The sequence below is a fragment of the Ranitomeya variabilis genome, chromosome 1 (genome assembly GCF_051348905.1).
Source record: "Ranitomeya variabilis isolate aRanVar5 chromosome 1, aRanVar5.hap1, whole genome shotgun sequence".
Lineage (NCBI taxonomy): Eukaryota > Metazoa > Chordata > Amphibia > Anura > Dendrobatidae > Ranitomeya > Ranitomeya variabilis.
The window spans coordinates 314,524,149-314,545,627 of NC_135232.1; the positions used below are offsets into that span (position 1 = coordinate 314,524,149).

At 46.3% G+C, this 21,479-nt stretch overlaps 1 protein-coding gene across 1 annotated transcript in view; it reads left to right on the top strand.

The window, feature by feature from the left end:
- Nucleotides 1–21,479, top strand: part of TWNK (twinkle mtDNA helicase) — a 31,411-nt gene that overhangs the window by 5,624 nt on the left and 4,308 nt on the right. Inside the window, exons 2-4 of the mRNA XM_077297236.1 lie at nt 268–508; nt 3,195–3,302; nt 20,992–21,133. Of these exons, the coding sequence (XP_077153351.1) occupies nt 268–508; nt 3,195–3,302; nt 20,992–21,133 (491 nt within the window). The remainder of the gene's footprint in view (nt 1–267; nt 509–3,194; nt 3,303–20,991; nt 21,134–21,479) is intronic.

The window sequence follows — 21,479 nt, forward strand, 5'->3', positions numbered from 1 at the left end:
AAAATCATATAACTTTTTATTGTATGCCCTATTTGGATCTATTTATTACAAACTGGATAGCCCCTTTAATTTGATATTAGTATAACACTTGGTGCTTATAAAGTTTAGGAATGATTTTTTTAAAATGTGCAAATTCATTGTATTTACCCAGGGAACTCCCATTCACATCCGTTCAGCTTTCTAGGCACTTTGGCCATATAGCTACTTGGATTTGCTAGCCGTGTATTACTCTTTTTTAGTTTAGTTTTTTTTTCTGCTTTATTTTAGGCCCCACTGGCAGTGGAAAAACGACATTTATCAGTGAATATGCTCTGGACTTGTGCATGCAAGGGGTTAACACCTTATGGGGGAGTTTTGAGCTGAACAATGTCCGCCTGGCAAGAGTAATGCTGACCCAGTTCTCTCTGCTGCGCTTGGAGGAGCAGCTAGACAAGTATGACGAGTGGGCCGATCAATTCGAAGAGCTGCCTCTTTTCTTCATGACTTTTCACGGGGAGCAAAATATAAAGTAAGTTATCAGCAACTTGACATGTACAAAAATAAGAGGGGTACAAGTAGGGCATTATTAATAGAGATGAGCTAACTTGATCGGGTCCCTGCTTATTCGGCAAGCTATGGCGCTTAGTGAATAAGCTGCAGAGGGAGCGCACCGACTGATCAGGTGTCCGGCATCGCAGCTGCATGTGTCGTGGCTGTGGAACAGTGACAACACATGCATGAAGCGCTCCCACCAAACAGGCTCACTTAAAGCTCTTGTCTGGTACCATGTGAGTCTGCAAGGACATTTTAGAATATAATTGCAGCTGCACAGTAAGGGTACCGTCTCACATTGGCACTTTGATCGCTACGACGGTACGATCCGTGACGTTCCAGCGATATCCATACGATATCGCTGTGTCTGACACGCAGCAGCGATCAGGGACCCCGCTGAGAATCGTACGTCGTAGCAGATCGTTTGGAACTTTCTTTCGTCGCTGGATCTCCCGCTGTCATCGCTGCATCGGTGTGTGTGACACCGATCCAGCGATGCGTTCGCTTGTAACCAGGGTAAACATCGGGTTACTAAGCGCAGGGCCGCGCTTAGTAACCCGATGTTTACCCTGGTTACCATCGTAAATGTAAAAAAACCAAACAGTACATACTTACATTCCGGTGTCCGTCAGGTCCCTGGCCGTCTGCTTCCCTGCACTGACTGTGAGCGCCGGCCGTAAAGTGAAAGCACAGCGGTGACGTCACCGCTCTGCTTTGGCCGGCGCTTACACAGGATGCAGGAGGAGTGCAGGGAAGCGGACGCAGGCACCGGAATGTGAGTATGTGTTTTTTTTATTTTACGTTTACGCTGGTAACCAGGGTAAACATCGGGTTACTAAGCGCGGCCCTGCGCTTAGTAACCCGATGTTTACCCTGGTTACCCGGGGACTTCGGCATCGTTGGTCGCTGGAGAGCTGTCTGTGTGACAGCTCTCCAGCGACCACACAACGACTTACCAACGATCACGGCCAGGTCGTATCGCTGGTTGTGATCGTTGGTAAATCGTTTTGTGTAACGGTACCCTAAGAGCTGGGAGCGAGCGTTCAGACACTCCCCAAAGAGATGGCAGAGATGGTTTATCACTATCTCTGCCTTTTTGATTGCTGTATACACAACACTGAATGGCCTTTATTTATTCAGTTTTGGAAGTGCTAATATCACTTCCTCCTCCCATCCTCATTCATGGTCTAAAGGTACCGTCACACTAAACGATATCGCTAGCGATCCGTGACGTTGCAGCGTCCTGGATAGCGATATCGTTGTGTTTGACACGCAGCAGCGATCAGGATCCTGCTGTGATATCGCTGGTCGTTGCTGAAAGTTCAGAACTTTATTTGGTCGTCAGATCGCCGTGTATCGTTGTGTTTGACAGCAAAAGCAACGATACCAGCGATGTTTTACAATGGTAACCAGGGTAAATATCGGGTTACTAAGCGCAGGGCCGCGCTTAGTAACCCGATGTTTACCCTGGTTACCAGTGTAATATGTAAAAAACAGTACATACTCAGCCTCTGATGTCTGTCACACGTCCCTCGCCGTCCGCTTCCTGCACTGACTGTGAGCTCCGGCCGGCCGCAAAGTGAAAGTACAGCACAGCGGTGACGTCACCGCTCTGCTGTTAGGGCCGGCACTCAGTCAGTGCAGGAAGCGGACGGCGAGGGACGTGAAGGTGAGTATGTAGTGTTTGTTTTTTTACATTTTACACTGGTAACCAGGGTAAACATCGGGTTACTAAGCGCGGCCCTGCGCTTAGCAACCCGATGTTTACCCTGGTTACCCGGGGACCTCGGCATCGTTGGTCGCTGGAGAGCGGTCTGTGTGACAGCTCTCCAGCGACCAAACAGCGACGCTGCAGCGATCGGCATCGTTGTCTGTATCGCTGCAGCGTCGCTTAAGGTACCTTCACACGAAGCGACGCTGCAGCGATAGCGACAACGATGCCGATCGCTGCAGCGTCACTGTTTGATCGCTGGAGAGCTGTCACACAGACTGCTCTCCAGCGACCAACGATGCTGAGGTCCCCGGGTAACCAGGGTAAACATCGGGTTGCTAAGCGCAGAGCCGCGCTTAGTAACCCGATGTTTACCCTGGTTACCAGCGTAAAAGTAAAAAAACCAAACAGTACATGCTCACCTGCGCGTCCCCCAGCGTCTGCTTTCTGACACTGACTGAGCTCCGGCCCTAACAGCACAGCGGTGACGTCACCGCTGTGCTTTCACTTTAGGGCCGGCGCTCAGTAAGTGTCAGGAAGCAGATGCTGGGGGACGCGCAGGTGAGCATGTACTGTTTGTTTTTTTTACTTTTACGCTGGTAACCAGGGTAAACATCGGGTTACTAAGCGCGGCCCTGCGCTTGGTAACCCGATGTTTACCCTGGTTACCAGTGTAAAACATCGCTGGTATCGTTGCTTTTGCTTTCAAACACAACGATACACGGCGATCGGACGACCAAATAAAGTTCTGGACTTTATTCAGCGACCAGCGACATCACAGCAGGATCCTGATCGCTGCTGCGTGTCAAACGAAACGATATCGCTAGCCAGGACGCTGCAACGTCACGGATCGCTAGCGATGTCGTTTCGTGTGACGGTACCTTAAGGGACAGTCTCTTTAAAGCACAATAGATAAGTCTCATTTTTCACATTTCTTTTCCACCCCATTTAGGTCTGTGATTACCACCATGCAGCATGCGGTGTACATGTATGACATTAACCATGTTATCATCGATAATCTGCAGTTCATGATGGGCCAGGAGCATCTCTTTTCAGATAAGTAAGGACAAGTTATCACATGTTGCATTATTAGTTTAGTACAATAACTGTCTTTGGAACATGTCACAATTATAATTCTGATAAAACGCGCTTAAAAATTAGTATAGTGGTAACACACAATATTGGGTTGATTTTCTTTTTACAGCTTCCTCAACAGTAGTTGCGCAGCTTTCCCAAAGGTTTAAGTACCTAGTTATTTAGTAATGACTATATGGCTATTTCCTATTTTGAGTATTTTCTCCTGAGTCTGCCGAGCAACTTCTTGTCAGTTTGTTCAACTCTTAACCCCTTCCCGACCCATGACGCCTCGTAGGCGTCATGAAAACCCGTGCCAATCCGACCCATGACGCCTATGTGGCGTCATGGAATGATCGCGTCCCTGCAGATCGGGTGAAAGGGTTAACTCCAATTTCACCCGATCTGCAGGGACAGGGGGAGTGGTACTTCAGCCCGGGGGGGTGGCTTCACCCCCCCGTGGCTACGATCGCTCTGATTGGCTGTTGAAAGTGAAACTGCCAATCAGAGCGATTTGTAATATTTCACCTAAAAAACTGGTGAAATATTACAATCCAGCCGTGGCCGATGCTGCAATATCATCGGCCATGGCTGATGTGAGCCCCCCCCCACCCCACCGATCGCCCCCCCCAAGCCACCGATCTGTCCCGTAGTCCCGTCCGTCCTGTGCTCCGCTCCCCCGTCCTCCTGTCCGCTCCCCCCTGCTCCTATGCCACCCCCCCCGTGCTCCGACGCCCCCCCCCCCCCCCGTGCCCCGATCTCCCCCCCCCTTATACTTACCGAGGCTCCCGGTGTCGGTCCGTCTTCTCCATGGGCGCCGCCATCTTCCAAAATGGCGGGCGCATGCTCAGTGCGCCCGCTGAATCTGCCGGCCGGCAGATTCGTTACAAGTACATTTTGATCGCTGTGGTAGGTTCTATCACAGCGATCAAAATAAAAAAAATAATAAATAAACCTCCCCTTTATCACCCCCATAGGTAGGGACAATAATAAAATAAAGAAAATATTTTTTTTCTTTTTCCACTAGGGTTAGGGTTAGAACTAGGGTTAGAACTAGTGGTAGGGTTAGGGGTAGGGTTAGGGTTATGGCATGTGCACACAGTGCGGATTTGGCCGCGGATCCGCAGCGGATTTGGCCGCGGATCCGCAGCGGATTGGCTGCGGATCCGCAGCAGATTGGCCGCTGCGAATTCGTAGCAGTTTTCCATCAGGTTTACAGTACCATGTACACCTATGGAAAACCAAATCCGCTGTGCCCATGGTGCGGAAAATTCCGTGCAGAAACGCTGCGTTGTATTTTCCACAGCATGTCAATTCTTTGTGCGGATTCCACAGCGTTTTACACCTGTTCCTCAATAGGAATCCGCAGGTGAAATCCGCACAAAAAAACACTGGAAATCCGCTGTAAATCCGCAGGTAAAACGCAGTGCCTTTTACCTGCAGATTTTTCAAAAATCGTGCGGAAAAATCTCACACGAATCTGCAACGTGGGCACATAGCCTTAGAGTTAGGGTTGCAATTAGGGCTAGGGTTGGAAATAGGGTTAAGATTAGGCTTGTGGTTAGGGTTACGGATAGGGTTAGGGGTGTGTTGGGGTTACAGTTGTGGTTAGGGTTGGGATTAGGGTTAGGGTTGGGATTAGGGTTAGGGTTGGGATTAGGGTTAGGATTAGGGTTAGGGTTGGAATTAGGGTTACGGGTGTGTTGGGGTTAGGGTTGTGGTTAGGGGTGTGTTGGGGTTAGGGTTGTGATTAGGGTTATGGCTACAGTTGGGATTAGGATTAGGGGTGTGTTGGGGTTAGTGTTGAAGTTAGAATTGAGGGGTTTCTACTGTTTAAGCACATCAGGGGTCTCAAAACGCAACATGGCGCCACCATTGATTCCAGCCAATCTTGCGTTCAAAAAGTCAAATGGTGCTCCCTCCCTTCCAAGCCCCGACGTGCGCCCAAACAGTGGTTTACCCCCACATTTGGGGTACCAGCATACTCAGGACAAACTGGGCAACAACTGTTGGGGTCCAATTTCTCCTGTTACCCTTGCAAAAATAAAAAATTACTTGCTAAAACATAATTTTTGAAGAAAGAACAATTATTTTTTTATTTTCACGGCTCTGCGTTATAAACTTCTGTGAAGCACTTGGGGGTTGAAAGTGCTCACCACACATCTAGATAAGTTCCTTGGGGGGTCTAGTTTCCAAAATGGGGTCACTTGTGGGGTGTTTCTACTGTTTAGGCACATCAGGGGCTCTGCAAATGCAATGTGACGCCCGCAGACCATTCCATCAAAGTCTGCATTTCAAATGTCACTACTTCCCTTCCGAGCCCTGACGTGTGCCCAAACAGTGGTTTACCCCCACATATGGGGTATCAGCGTACTCACAACAAACTGGGCAACACATATTGGGGTCCAATTTCTCCTGTTACCCTTGTGAAAATAAAAAAATTGCTTGCTAAAACATCTTTTTTGAGGAAAGAAAAATGATTTTTTATTTTCACGGCTCTGCGTTGTAAACTTCTGTGAAGCACTTGGGGGTTGAACGTGCTCACCACACATCTAGATAAGTTCCTTGGGGGGTCTAGTTTCCAAAATGGGGTCACTTGTGGGGGAGCTCCAATGTTTAGGCACACGGGGGCTCTCCAAACGCGACATGGTGTCCGCTAAAGATTGGAGCCAATTTTTCATTGAAAAAGTCAAATGGCGCTCCTTCCCTTCCGATCCCTGCCGTGCGCCCAAACAGTGGTTTACCCCCACATATGAGGTATCAGCGTACTCAGGAGAAATTGGACAACAACGTTCGTGGTCCAGTTTCTCCTTTTACCCTTGGGAAAATAAAAAAAATTTTGCTAAAAGATCATTTTTGTGACTAAAAAGTTAAATGTTCATTTTTTACTTCCATGTTGCTTCTGCTGCTGTGAAACACCTGAAGGGTTAATAAACTTCTTGAATGTGGTTTTGAGCACCTTGAGGGGTGCAGTTTTTAGAATGGTGTCACTTTTGGGTATTTTCAGCCATATAGAACCCTGAAACTGACTTCAAATGTGAGGTGGTCCCTAAAAAAAATGGTTTGTAAATTTTGTTGTAAAAATGAGAAATCACTGGTCAAATTTTAACCCTTATAACTTCCTTGCAAAAAAAAAATTTGTTTCCAAAATTGTGCTGATGTAAAGTAGACATGTGGGAAATGTTATTTATTAACTATTTTGTGTCACATAACTCTCTGGTTTAACAGAATAAAAATTCAAAATGTGAAAATTGCGAAATTTTCAAAATTTTTGCCAAATTTCCGTTTTTTTCACAAATAAACTCAGAAATTATCGACCTAAATTTACCACTAACATGAAGCCCAATATGTCACGAAAAAACAATCTCAGAATCGCTAGGATCCGTTGAAGCGTTCCCGAGTTATTACATCATAAAGGGACACTGGTCAGAATTGCAAAAAATGGCAAGGTCATTAAGGCCAAAATAGGCTGGGTCATGAAGGGGTTAAAGAGGACCTGTTACCAGGTCAAAAGTGAGCAGTTTTTGCTCTTATTTCATTAACACTGCTCCCATTATTATGCAGGGTTTTCCCCCTTGTTTTAGGCTATGGTGAGTTTTAGATGTTGTAGATTTCTGCACCTATTAGGTAAATTAGGTTTCTTTTTTTCATTGCGTTTTTGAGTTGTGTTTTTTTGACATGCCGTTAATCGCATTATTGATGTTGGAGTTTTTTTCTTTTTGGTATGTCATGTTTTAAATAAAGCTGCTTTGTTTTCTATACTGATATATTTGGCTTTAAGAAAACTTTATTAATACAGTCATGTGTGGATTACACGTTTCCAAATCAGAAACGCACTTTAAATTCATCTGCGCTTCTTACCTTCTGATTTTCCACATCTAATGTAATTTTAAGGGGAAAATCTGCAAGTAAATTTCAGCGTACTCCCAAGTGAAACTGATATGTTGTGGATTTCAAATTCACTGCAGGTCAGTTTACCCTGATTAAAAAAAATCTCATGCCCACTGATATTCTATAACCCCAACTCCTTTGCTGGAACTGTAAGATGTTGTGGGGTTTTTTACCCTAGAGAAAATGTGTAATGATAAAAACGCATCTTAAAAAATTAACCTTAAAATATTAACAGCAGAAGTGTTTAACCCCTTCAAGACCGGATGTATTTTCATGGTTTCGGTTTTGTTTTTTTCTCCCCTTCCCAAAGCCATAACTTTTTTTTTTTTTTGGTCAGTATGGCCATGTGAGGGCTTGTGTTTTGGCTGGACGAGTTGTACTTTTGATTGGCACCATTGATTTTAACATATCGTGTACTGGAAAACGGGAAAAAAATTCCAGTTTGTTTTTTTTTGCTTTTTTATTATGTTCACTAAATGCTAAAACTGACCTGCCATTATGATTCTTCAGGTCATTACGAGTTCATAGACACAAAACATGTCTAGGTTCTTTTTTATCGAAGTGGTGAAAAAAATTCCAAACTTTGTTTAAAAAAAAAATAAAAAAATACAATTTTCTGATACCCGCAGCATCTCCATTTTTCACGATCTTGGGTTGGGTGAGGGCTTATTTTTTGCACGTCGAGCTGACGTTTTTAATGATACCATTTTGGTGCAGATACGATCTTTTGATCGCCCATTATTGCATTTTAATGCAATGTCGCGCCGACCAAAAAAACGTATTTCTGGCGTTTTGACTTTGTTTCTCGCTATGTCACTTAGCGATCAGGTTAATCCTTTTTTTATTGATGGATTGATGGTGTATGTTTGTGCGGCGCCCCAGTGTCCTGGTCCTCGCAGTGATGTCATTATCCTTTCAGGGGAGAAGTGATGTCATGTCTGAAGGCAATGAAAGACAACCACATTCAGGTATCACACACATACAACATGTTCACACTCCAGACCAGAAGGGGGAGCTCTAAGCCTGTTTAGGGTGAACTCCCCTATTTACAACCTGATCTGGAGGGAAAAGGGGTTCAGGGTTCAGTTCCTGTCAGGCAGAGAGAAGGAGAGGAGCTCTGCTGGCCTGAAGTGCTGCAACTCCTGGGAAAAGACACTAAAAGGTGAACATACTGCAGAGAGTGTGCAGGAAAGCCGAGCACAGGAGAGGAATATCAGAGGGAGATCAGCCAGGAACAAGCTGCTCCTTTCTGAGGCGCAGAAGCCGGTAGCCAGAAACACCGAGGGAGTAACTGTCTCCAAGCCTTGCTCCAGAGACCGGCAGGACAGTCAATTCCAAGTTGGGTGCCCGACCTTAATACCTAAGAAGACACAGTGGCAACTTGCGGGGACCGGGGCGTCTCTAGGGTCCCTATAAAAAGCCTCAGGCCATCAGTCATACGGGTTTGTCCTATCCATACCATCTGGGGGACAGAGAGGAAGAAATAACATCTAGAACATCTATGAGTTGTGAGGACCTTACCGGGAAGCTCAGCAGGGATTTCTCAGTCGCCCATGACAGCACTACCAGAGAGAGGATCCGCCCTTCAGAGACAGGAAACCTACAGGATAAAAGGGCGGTACCTCTCCCCTGCATCAGTTTGGTTTCCTGTCCCTGACGGGGAACCTTCTTGGACGGTACCTGTAATGAAGACCGAACTGAACGAAGGAATCCGGAGCCGGCCAGTCCGGATTCTGGCAGCGGGGAGGCCCCTGCCACGGCTGGTCCGGTATCCGACGCCGCCACGGCTACGACCGATGGGTCTGGAAGCGTGAGCGGGGGGAAGCGCAGCCGCCACTCCAGATAGGAGTCAGGGGCTCCAGCACTTTGCCGCGCACAGGATGCTTGGATCTCCAAGATGGCACCGCACCGGAAGTAATGGGGAGCTTCTGGTTCAGGGGCGGTGCGGTTACTGACTGCACCAAGATGGCGCTGCCCCGGAACCGGAGTTCTTCATTTCCGGGTCGCTGACTGCGTGCGCACGCGCAGTAAGTGCAGAAGACTGGAGAAAAAAAAAAAGACGCTTCCTCAGTAACGCAGCCACGGGGGGAGGGGATAAGTGCCAACATTTAAAAGAAGGTGCACATGGAAACTCCTTGCTGCATGCCGTCCCAGGGTAGTACCATGGAGCACAGCGATCAGCAGCTCCAGCCGCAGCAGCAGCAGCAGCAGCGCCATCGTCAGCGACAGAAGTCGGATGCTCTGAAAAAGCGAACTTATGCGGACAACCGGAGTTCTCGGTCTGGTAGCCATTCCACGCAGCATAGTAAGAATTCCAGCGTGGTAAACCAGCTGCTGGTCACCGATCATACACCTCAGGATCCTGCCCCTCCTCCAGAACCGGTACCTGTGGCTGCGTCAGATTGGTGAGTGATCTTCGTGAAAGCTCATTTTTTGTAATTGGGGTTCCCCTTCTCCATTTATCTTAGGCAAGGAAGAGAACGGGGAAGACGAAACATAGAACCTGCCCCTTATGTGAGAAAGCCCTTCCACAGTCTTGGGAGAAGAAGCTATGTGACTCCTGTATAGAACGAGTCCTCTGTGAGGAGACCCCAAACTTCGCCTCCGAGTTACGATCTGTAATTAAATCAGAGGTCGAGACTGTGTTTAATTCCCTTAAAGGGCACCTGTCACCCCGTTTTTTCAGTATGAGATAAAAATACTGTTAAATAGGGCCTGAGCTGTGCATTACAACAGTGTATTTTGTGGACCCCGATTCCCCACCTATGCTGCCAAAATATGTTACCAAAGTAGCTGTTTTCGCCTGTCAATCAGGCTGGTCTGGTCAAAAGGGCGTGGTGTCTTCCCCCAGATCTTGCTTAGTTTTCCGTTGGTGGCGTAGTGGTTTGCGCATGCCCAAGGTCCCGAATCCACTGCACAGGGGAGTTAAAAGAGCGCGATGTGCACTATTTCATTGGTGATCGGTGGGGGCGGCCATCTTCCTTTGGCCGCGCGTGCGCAGAAGCGGCGCTCTGCTGGCCGTGGCTTCAGGAAAATGGCCGCGGGATGCCGCGCGTGCGCAGATGGAGATCGCGGCGGCCATTTTCCTGAAGCAGAGTTCGCATCTCGGCTTCAGGAAAATGGCCGCCGCGTTCTCCATCTGCGCACGCGCGGTATCCAGTGGCCATTTTCCTGAAGCCGCGGCCAGCAGAGCGCCGCTTCTGCGCATGCGCGGCCAAAGGAAGATGGCCGCCCCCACCGATCACCAATGAAATAGTGCACATCGCGCTCTTTTAACTCCCCTGTGCAGTGGATTCGGGACCTTGGGCATGCGCAAACCACTACGCCACCAACGGAAAACTAAGCAAGATCTGGGGGAAGACACCACGCCCTTTTGACCAGACCAGCCTGATTGACAGGCGAAAACGGCTACTTTGGTAACGTATTTTGGCAGCATAGGTGGGGAATCGGGGTCCACAAAATACACTGTTGTAATGCACAGCTCAGGCCCTATTTAACAGTATTTTTATCTCATACTGAAAAAACGAGGTGACAGGTGCCCTTTAAAGGTGAAAGGAGAGCTAGTAGGAAACAACCTATTCCCTTTGGGAATTCTAACTCTTCCAGCTGCGAGAGTAAAAACTCAGATACGAGGATTCCTCATTTTCTTCTTCGGATAATGAGAGTGGAGGTCGTCATTGCTTCCCCCTAGATGAGGTTGAAGGCCTTGTTAAAGCAGTAAGATCAACAATGGGGGTGTTGGACCCTCGTCCTGACAAAACTGTGCAGGACATTATGTTTGGAGGGCTAGCCCAAAAAAAGCGTAAAGTGTTTCCCCTTAATGAGAACATACAAGCATTAATCAAAAAGGAGTGGGAGAAACCTGAAAGGAAAAATGCATCGGTTCCCTCTATTAAAAGAAAATATCCTTTTGAAGAAGAGGCTTCTGTCTCATGGGATAAAGCCCCCAAACTTGACGTTGCGGTAGCTAAAGCCTCGAAAAAGTTCGCATTACCATTCGAGGATATGGGAACCCTGAAAGATCCTCTTGATAAAAGAGCAGATACTTTTCTTAAAGGGGCCTGGGAGTCAGCAGGAGGATGCTTAAGGCCAACCATAGCGGCTGCCTGCACGTCACGCTCGTTAATGATCTGGATTGATAGCCTAGAGAAACAGCGTAGGGATGGGGTCCCCAGGAATAAAATCTTAGAGTCTATCCCTATGATTAGAGGAGCCGCGGCATTTTTGGCAGATTCTTCGGCCGACTCAATTAAATTAGCGTCTAAATCTGCAGCTCTTTCAAATGCAGCGCGTAGAACCTTATGGCTAAAGAGCTGGCCGGGGGACTTACAAACTAAGCAAAAACTTTGCTCAATCCCATGTGAGGGCAAGTTTCTTTTTGGAGAGACTCTGGACGATATCCTGCAAAAAGCAGGTGATAAGAAGAAAGGGTTTCCCATCCTGGCCCCAACATATAATAAGCGGCCCTTTCGGAATAGAAAATTTTTTAGAAAGAGACCGCCAAGGGAACAAAACCGATGGGATGACAGGAGAAGAAAGGACGGAGGGTTCCTTTTTGGTAACTCCCCTCGGGATAGAAACCCCCCCCCCCCAAGTGACATCTTCCCCAGGGTGGGGAGGGAGACTATCTCAATTCCTTCCGGCCTGGGAGAAAATTTCGACCAGCCCTTGGATATTAAAATTAATAAGAGAAGGGCTTTGCATACAATTTCTATCCCTACCCCCACGAAACTATGTGGTAACACCGCTGAGGTCGTCTGCTCAAGAACAGGAAGCCCTAGAACTAGAAATCTTAAAACTGATAGACAAAGCTGTCATCCAAGAAGTCCCCCCTCTGGAGAGAGGGAAGGGATTTTACTCTCCATTGTTCCTGGTTCCCAAACCGGACGGAACCTACCGGACTATAATAAACTTACGGAAGTTGAATACTTATGTAAAAAAGGAAAGATTCAAAATGGAGTCAATAAAGTCAACAATAAAAAAATCTGTTTCCAAACTGTTTTATGATAGTTCTAGATCTCAGCGATGCATATTATCACGTCCCCATCCGCAAGACCTCTCAGAAATTCCTCAGACTGGCAGTAGTCACAAAAGGACAAATAAGGGAATACCAATACAGGGCGCTTCCCTTTGGCATCTCAATTGCACCCCGCATTTTCACCAAGCTGATAGCGGAGATGATCGCACATCTGAGAGAGGAAGACGTCTTGATTATTCCGTATCTAGACGACTTTCTGATTGTGAGCAACTCGGCCGAACTCTGCCGTCAGCAATGCGACAGAGTGATAGACATTTTAAAAAAATTGGGCTGGCTGGTGAACCTCCAAAAGTCAAAGCTGGAACCAACCAGGGTTCAAGAATTTTTGGGTCTCACCTTGGACTCAACTTCTCAAGTGTGTCACCTTCCAGACAAGAAAAAACAAAAGATAATCCACCTAGTATCGGAAGCGCGTGCAAACCCTACCATGACCCTAAGAAAGGTGATGTCATTACTGAGGCCCTCTCTGCTTGTCTCCCAGCAGTTCAGTGGGCACAGCTCCACACAAGACCACTCCAGTGGGACATTTTAAGAAACCAGAAACTATTAGGGGGGCGGTTAGAGAGTCGCATGACTCTGTTTGCCTACTATTCATTCCCTAGCTTGGTGGTTAAATCCCAGCAACTTATCAAAAGGGATTCACTGGGTGATAGAGGCGTCTCAGATAGTTACCACAGACGCACGTCCCACAGGGTGGGGGGCTCACCTGGACAACAGAGTCGCTCAGGGGATATGGACAAATCAGGAGCTCAGGTCTTCCTCAAATCAAAAAGAACTGAGGGCGATAAATCATGCGTTACTGTACTTCCTAGACGAGCTACAAGGACATCATGTCCAAGTATTCTCGGACAACAGAGTAGTGGTAGCTTACTTAAACCACCAGGGGGAACCAGATCCCAAACATTAATGAAAACCACCTCCGAAATTTTCAGCTTGGTACAAAACAACTTCCTTTCCCTATCGGCCCTACACATAAAGGGGGTAGAAAACCAGAAAGCGGACTTCCTGAGTCGTACCCAATTAAAGCAGGGAGAGTGGTCTCTAAATCAGGGCATCTTCAACAAAATTACAGATCTATGGGGAATCCCTGTGATAGACCTCTTTGCCAATGTCCACAACAGGAAAGTGGAAACTTTCTGCTCCCTAGATTCCAGGGGGAACTCTCAGGCTGTGGATGCGTTCACAATTCCCTGGACACAAACACTTGCGTATGCATTTCCCCCCCCACTATTCTCATTCCAGCAGTCATACGGAAGATCAGGCAGGACAGATCCAGACTCATCTTAATAGCCCCCTTCTGGCCCAAGAGAGCCTGGTTCTCATGGCTGAGGATGCTATCGATCACCGATCCCTGGGTTCTTCCGGATCTTCCGGACCTCCTGTCTCAGGGACCGGTGTTCCACCCTCAGTCAGAGAATCTCCATCTGACAGCGTGGAATTTGAGAGGTCGCTATTGAGGGAAAGAGGGTTTTCTGACAAACTAGTATTTACTCTAATGAAAAGTAGAAAACCTGTGACCACAAAAATAAATGGTAAAACCTGGAAACATTTTTTATCCTCTCCTGGGGTAAGGTTACAGGACGGGGTTCCAGTTGCTGAAATATTAGAGTTTCTACAAAAAGGGTTAGACCTAGGCCTTTCAGTAAGTACCTTAAAGGTACAGATAGCAGCTCTAGGAGCATTATACTGTGAAAACATAGCGGCCAACCCTTGGGTAGTACGGTTTGTCAGAGCAGCTGCAAGGTCTAAACCCATAACTACGAAGGTTACCATCCTGGGATTTGAACTTAGTATTGTCAGCTCTAACAGAATCCCCATTCGAGCCTATAGAATCGCTACCCCTTAAGATTCTTTCACTTAAAACAGCCCTCCTAATAGCCCTGACATCGGCCCGTAGGATAAGTGACCTCCAAGCCCTATCTGCAAACCCTCCCTTTACACAAATCCTGGACGATAAGGTTATACTAAAAACAGACCCTGCCTATTTTCCAAAAGTTGCGTCCACATTCCATAGATCTCAGGAAATAATCCTTCCTTCCTTCAGGTCCAGACCCTAGAAATAAGAAGGAAGAAAAATTCCACACACTAGATGTGAGAAGGTGTCTAGTCCAATACCTTAAAATCACCCAGCAGCATAGGAAGGAAGGGTCTCTTTTTATCTGCTTCCAGGGGCCCAGGAAAGGACTCAAAGCTTCTGAGGGCACTATTGCTCGATGGGTAACAGACGCAATAGCCTTGGCGTATTCATCCACCGGGAACGCCGTTCCGCAGGGACTGAAGGCCCACTCTACAAGGGCTATGGCGACCTCCTGGGCCAAAAGGTCAGAGGTACCATTAGATCAAATTTGTAAGGCGGCCACCTGGTCATCACCTTCAACCTTTTTTAGACACTACCGCTTAGACCTAGCCTCTTCATCTGACCTGACCTTCGGAAGAAGGGTTCTGCAGGCTGTGGTCCCTCCCTAAGCAATAATCTCTGCAATTCTCTCTGTGGTGCTGTCATGGGGGACTGAGAAAAGCATAGTTACTTACCGATAACGGTATTTCTAAGAGCCCATGACAGCACCTGCTTATTTCCCCCCCCCCCCTCATCACGTGTGCGGTGAGCACATTATTTTGTGTGAAGTGTTTTTTCCATATAGACACGGTGTTCACTTGTTAAGCAGTATGATAAAGTTGTATATTTTTTTGTTGTTGTGACTAACCTGGAGGACCTCCGATGCTCTGTAAACAAAACTGATGCAGGGGAGAGGTACCGCCCTTTTATCCGGTAGGTTTCCTGTCCCTGAAGGGCGGATCCCCTCTCTCTGGTAGTGCTGTCATGGGCTCTGAGAAACACCGTTATCGGTGAGTAACTACGCTTTTCCACCTGGGTAAGGGGACTCTGGATTTGCCTTCAGACCGGCTGGACTCTGCCTGCCCTGTCATCTGGCGCTTCGGGCTGAGGATACCATCTGAAGTCTTCAGTAAACAAGGTAAAAGACTGCAAACCTGTCTCCTCCTTTTTTACTGCACCTTGCCCATATGTAAACTCTTTTACTGGACACCCTTGAGGGCCACGGACCGGGTCAGCCAACGTGACATCCCCCGAACTGTAGGACCCGGTGCCGAGTACCCCATTGCCCTACTTTGGGGGCGATCCATTTTTTTTTTTTTATATATTTATTTTGAATTATTTATTTCCATGGGAGACTATGAGCCGCCATAACTTGATCGGCCCTGCTACATACAGGCGATGATCAGATCGCCTGTATCTAGCAGAATTTCTCATTTGCTATGTGCGCCGACCACCGGGAGCTCATAGCAATCCAGCAGTGACAACCATAGAGGTCTGCAGGAGACCCCTGGTTGTCATTGTGATGGGGTGTACGGCAGAAGTCCACAATAAGTCCAAGTAAAGAAACAGATCTGGAGGTGCTTTCCAGTAATCCCGCACCCGATAAACGAAACAATAGTCCTTCCACGAGTCCAACAGAACAGATTAGGGGGCACCTCCCGATAATCCTTGTGCCAGCTAACAAAGCAATAGTCCACACGAGTCCAAGGGATCCCAAAACAATCTCACGAACGACGAGATATGTCCTCAGCTCAAGTCTCGCCCCGTTCGCTTCCGCAGTCACAGATGGACGTGGGGTCTTGCCTCAGCTAAGAATCCCCACTCTTTCTCATTTAAGGATCAACTCACATCTGATCTCAAAAATAAGAATGGATTGTCTGAGCTCCTGGGATCCGCCCATGAAGGGGGGTAGGGGTCACACCTTCTATTCAATGGTTGGGTCCACCAGAAGATTCTAGACTGGTCGGCTCCGCTTAGTCTATCTAGTATGTACATTTGACTAGCCACCTGCTGTGAGGAAGAATGGCTATTCTTCACTAGTGGTGTTGACAAAGCTTAATTACATTATAGCTTAGGGCTGCAAGTATTGGGGGAAGGAGACATATTGTTACAGGTGAACTCCCAGCACAAGAAAATACATAAAATACAGCTAATAGAAACCAGAGAACAGTTACATACATCAAATGGCATATTATTCAAATACAGGACAGGGCAAAAGTACATATGACAGTCATGTCAACCCATCGGTGACCCGCAATCACGTGTCAGTTTGACAACGGCATTTAAAGGGTTAACAGCCACAGGAGGATCACGATTCCTCCCGCAGCTGTTAGCGGCACATGTCAGCTGTTCAAAACAGCTGACATGTGCCCGAAAAGACTTGGGCTCACCACCGGAGCCCACATCAAAAGGGAGGGTGTCCGACTTCGGCATAGTATTACACCCAATGTTGGAAAGGGGTTAATATTCAAACCACACTCAGTGGGAAAACCTGTGTGTTAGGATTAACGAGGGAGGCGGGAGGATCTCCCTAGGTACAGTTAGCTATTGCTGAAATACTCTACCAGATAAGATAATCTGTAGCCACACGCTGGCTGGCAACCAGACCTCCTGTGTAGAAGTGGTCCAAGCTCTTAACTCTATCTTAATGGAAAAAAGGGTTTATATCAAGAGGGGGGCGGTTGTTAAATTGTGTAAAGTATGGGGAGACTGGATTAGGTGCGCAGATGTGGTTTCAGAGGAGCTGGCTAGAGATGTCTTATTTAATTTATTGATCCTGTAAATTATGATTACCACTGGTCTGGGTAGCAGGATAATGTATTTGACTAATTGTGTAAGAGTAACACCTATTTGAGTATGGGTGTGGTATCACTGTAATCAGGGCTATGGAGTCTGTGCCCATTTTTGTGGAATTGGTATAAAATGGACCGACTCGTAAAATAATAAATTGGGTACAGTAGTTCAGTGCAGGATGTGCTGCAAATATTTTCGTAAGAATTTGGTAAAGTTATGAAATGTCCTATAAATGTCTGTTCTGTTCCTGGTCTAAGGATTTCAGCTTTTAGGTGAGATGAATCTGTGCTGCACTTTATGTACAGTGGGGCAAAAAAGTATTTAGTCAGTCAGCAATAGTGCAAGTTCCACCACTTAAAAAGATGAGAGGCGTCTGTAATTTACATCATAGGTAGACCTCAACTATGGGAGACAAACTGAGAAAAAAAAATCCAGAAAATCACATTGTCTGTTTTTTTATCATTTTATTTGCATATTATGGTGGAAAATAAGTATTTGGTCAGAAACAAACAATCAAGATTTCTGGCTCTCACAGACCTGTAACTTCTTCTTTAAGAGTCTCCTCTTTCCTCCACTCATTACCTGTAGTAATGGCACCTGTTTAAACTTGTTATCAGTATAAAAAGACACCTGTGCACACCCTCAAACAGTCTGACTCCAAACTCCACTATGGTGAAGACCAAAGAGCTGTCAAAGGACACCAGAAACAAAATTGTAGCCCTGCACCAGGCTGGGAAGACTGAATCTGCAATAGCCAACCAGCTTGGAGTGAAGAAATCAACAGTGGGAGCAATAATTAGAAAGTGGAAGACATTCAAGACCACTGATAATCTCCCTCGATCTGGGGCTCCACGCAAAATCCCACCCCGTGGGGTCAGAATGATCACAAGAACGGTGAGCAAAAATCCCAGAACCACACGGGGGACCTAGTGAATGAACTGCAGAGAGCTGGGACCAATGTAACAAGGCCTACCATAAGTAACACACTACGCCACCATGGACTCAGATCCTGCAGTGCCAGACGTGTCCCACTGCTTAAGCCAGTACATGTCCGGGCCCGTCTGAAGTTTGCTAGAGAGCATTTGGATGATCCAGAGGAGTTTTGGGAGAATGTCCTATGGTCTGATGAAACCAAACTGGAACTGTTTGGTAGAAACACAACTTGTCGTGTTTGGAGGAAAAAGAATACTGAGTTGCATCCATCAAACACCATACCTACTGTAAAGCATGGTGGTGGAAACATCATGCTTTGGGGCTGTTTCTCTGCAAAGGGGCCAGGACGACTGATCCGGGTACATGAAAGAATGAATGGGGCCATGTATCGTGAGATTTTGAGTGCAAACCTCCTTCCATCAGCAAGGGCATTGAAGATGAAACGTGGCTGGGTCTTTCAACATGACAATGATCCAAAGCACACCGCCAGGGCAACGAAGGAGTGGCTTCGTAAGAAGCATTTCAAGGTCCTGGAGTGGCCTAGCCAGTCTCCAGATCTCAACCCTATAGAAAACCTTTGGAGGGAGTTGAAAGTCCGTGTTGCCAAGCGAAAAGCCAAAAACATCACTGCTCTAGAGGAGATCTGCATGGAGGAATGGGCCAACATACCAACAACAGTGTGTGGCAACCTTGTGAAGACTTACAGAAAACGTTTGACCTCTGTCATCGCCAACAAAGGATATATAACAAAGTATTGAGATAAAATTTTGTTTCTGACCAAATACTTATTTTCCACCATAATATGCAAATAAAATGATAAAAAAACAGACAATGTGATTTTCTGGATTTTTTTTTCTCAGTTTGTCTCCCATAGTTGAGGTCTACCTATGATGTAAATTACAGACGCCTCTCATCTTTTTAAGTGGTGGAACTTGCACTATTGCTGACTGACTAAATACTTTTTTGCCCCACTGTACATGCTCAGTAGTGACCAGTGCTGTGGAGTTGGAGGTTTAAGGGAGATGAACCTGTGCTGCACGTTATGTTCATGCTCAGTAGTGACCAGTGCTGTAGATCCAGAGGTTTAGGTGATATGAACCTGTGCTGCACTTTATGTACATGCTCAGTAGTGACCAGTGCTGTGGAGTTTGAGGTTTAGGTGAGATGAATCTGTGCTGTACTTTATGCACATGCTCAGTAATGACCAGTGCTGTGGAGTCAGTCAGGGAAATTGAGGAGTCTGAGATTTGGCTTACTGACTCCACAGCCCTGATTGTAATGCACACTGCGAGAGGGTGAAGGGGGGGGGGGGGGTGGATGTTCTGGGTTGGGAAGGGGAGAACTACATGATGGTTATTTGTATTACATTGAATGAACAAATCTAATATATAAAGCTGAATGTGTGTATGTGTGTGTGTATGTATGTATGTATGTATGTATGTATGTATGTATGTATGTATGTATGTATGTATGTCCGGGATTGGCATCTGAACCGTCGCAGCTACAGCCACAAAATTTTGCACAGTCACACGTCTGGACCCCGAGAGCGTCATAGGCTATGTTGTGAGGTGAAATTTTAACCCCGCGCTTTCCAATTCACCAAACAATTTTGCCCCTATCTACATAATGGGGAAAAAGTGAAAGGAAAAGTGTTGGAGGCGTCGCAGCTACAGGCACAAAATTTTGCACAGTCACACGTCTGGACCCTGAGCGCGTCAAAGCTATGTTGTGAGGTGAAATTTTAACCCCGCGCTTTCCAATTCACCAAACAATTTTGCCCCTATCTACATAATGGGGAAAAAATGAAAGGAAAAGTGTTGGAGGCAAATTAACAGCTGCCAGATGTGAACAAGGGGGACTTAAAGAATGACAGCGATGGCGCCAAAGAGTATATACTGTACAGTTGCTAAGGTGGGGCCCCAACATGGGATAATCACCACACCACCACGGGGATATGAACACACACACAAAATGTGCCACACACTACCACGTGCTCGAACACATATACCACCCTCAGCGCACATTTCACCACACATACACCAACCTCGCCACATAAAAGTAGAAACACAAACGTCGCCGCCGCACACACACCAACCTCGCCACATAAAAGTCGAAACACAAAAGTCACCACTCAAAACTCGCAACGCGCAAAACTCGCTACATGCAAAACTCGCCATATGCAAAACTAGGCTCACGCAAAACTCGCCACACGTGCAAAACTCACCTCATGGAAAACTCACCTCATGCAAAACTTGCACACACAGAAAAATTGCCACATGTACAAAAGTTGCACCACATGCAAAAGTTGCCTCACACAAAACTTGCACATACTCAAAACGCACCACACATAAAACTCGCCACACGCAAAACTCGCCATGCACAAATCTTGCTGCACACAACTTGCTACACTAACCTGTCACATGCAACTCGACACACAAAATGTTGCTACACGCATGTCACCACACAAAACTCAACACACACAACTTGACACATGAAACTCGCCCTAAAACATACACGTCTGGTATTGTCCTTCAAAAATAAAAATCTGATTAATAAGCAGACAAACTACAAGAGCAACAAATGTACCATATAGGAAATACGGCAGCTGTCAGTCACATGACCTGTCTATTATGTGTATGTGTGAGCTAATATATACTGCCAGGGGGGAGGGATTCCTGTTGGCTGGGGATTTATCAGGCTGCCAATAGCAACCAATCACAGCTCAGCTTCTATTTTGCTACAGTTAATTAACCTGAGCTCTGATTGGTTAATATAGGCAACAAAGACATTCTCAGTATAACAAAGCTAATATATGTTGTGAAATGCTTCTATTAGCTTAGTTTTTGCCTTTTAATAATTACATTTCTATCTATTTGTTTTGTGGTTTTTGTGTGCAGAATAAATTTTTGTTAACACATTCTATTTTGCTAACAGCAGTCATTAACCCGGGCGAAGCCGGGTAGTACAGCTAGTAGTTTATATAGTTACTATTCCTGTTCATATGAAATACAAAAATAATTTTTCTGCTGTAATCTGTTATTTGGTGCTGTTATTTTGATCCTGAAATGGGCTACTCCCAAAGCTTTCTTCTGTGGCAATGACCACTCATGTTAAAAGTTCAGATATTGCATATATTTGTGCCTGTGCAATGCAGAGGTGGGACTTATGTTATTTCTTATTCAGATTTGCAGTGCAGGACCACATTATTGGTGCATTTAGGAAATTCGCCACTGAAAATGGCTGCCATGTGACTTTGGTCATTCATCCCCGAAAAGAAGATGATGACAAAGAATTACAAACGTCCTCTATTTTCGGCTCTGCAAAAGTAGGTTGATAATCAGTTCCTGGCTTCCTAGTTGTCACTTGTAATTCACACTTTGCATTATTCCATCTATAATTTGTCAGCTGTCCACAAGGAGAGAGGTGTTCAGTATGAGTAATAGAATGGCAGCCTGAACCATTGTTGGGACAGAATGTGTCTCACCTCCCTAAGGCACAGAAGCTAAAGTGTAGTTACAAATCACGGCTGTGCCTGAATGAAGCAGAGCTAACTAGAAGGCACACAGCAAGATCTACGGGAAATCTTTCCCCGTAGGTACTTATTTGACTAATTCTCACATAATTACACATTTTCCATAAGGGCTGGTGTACCACCGGGTACATGTTTCTTA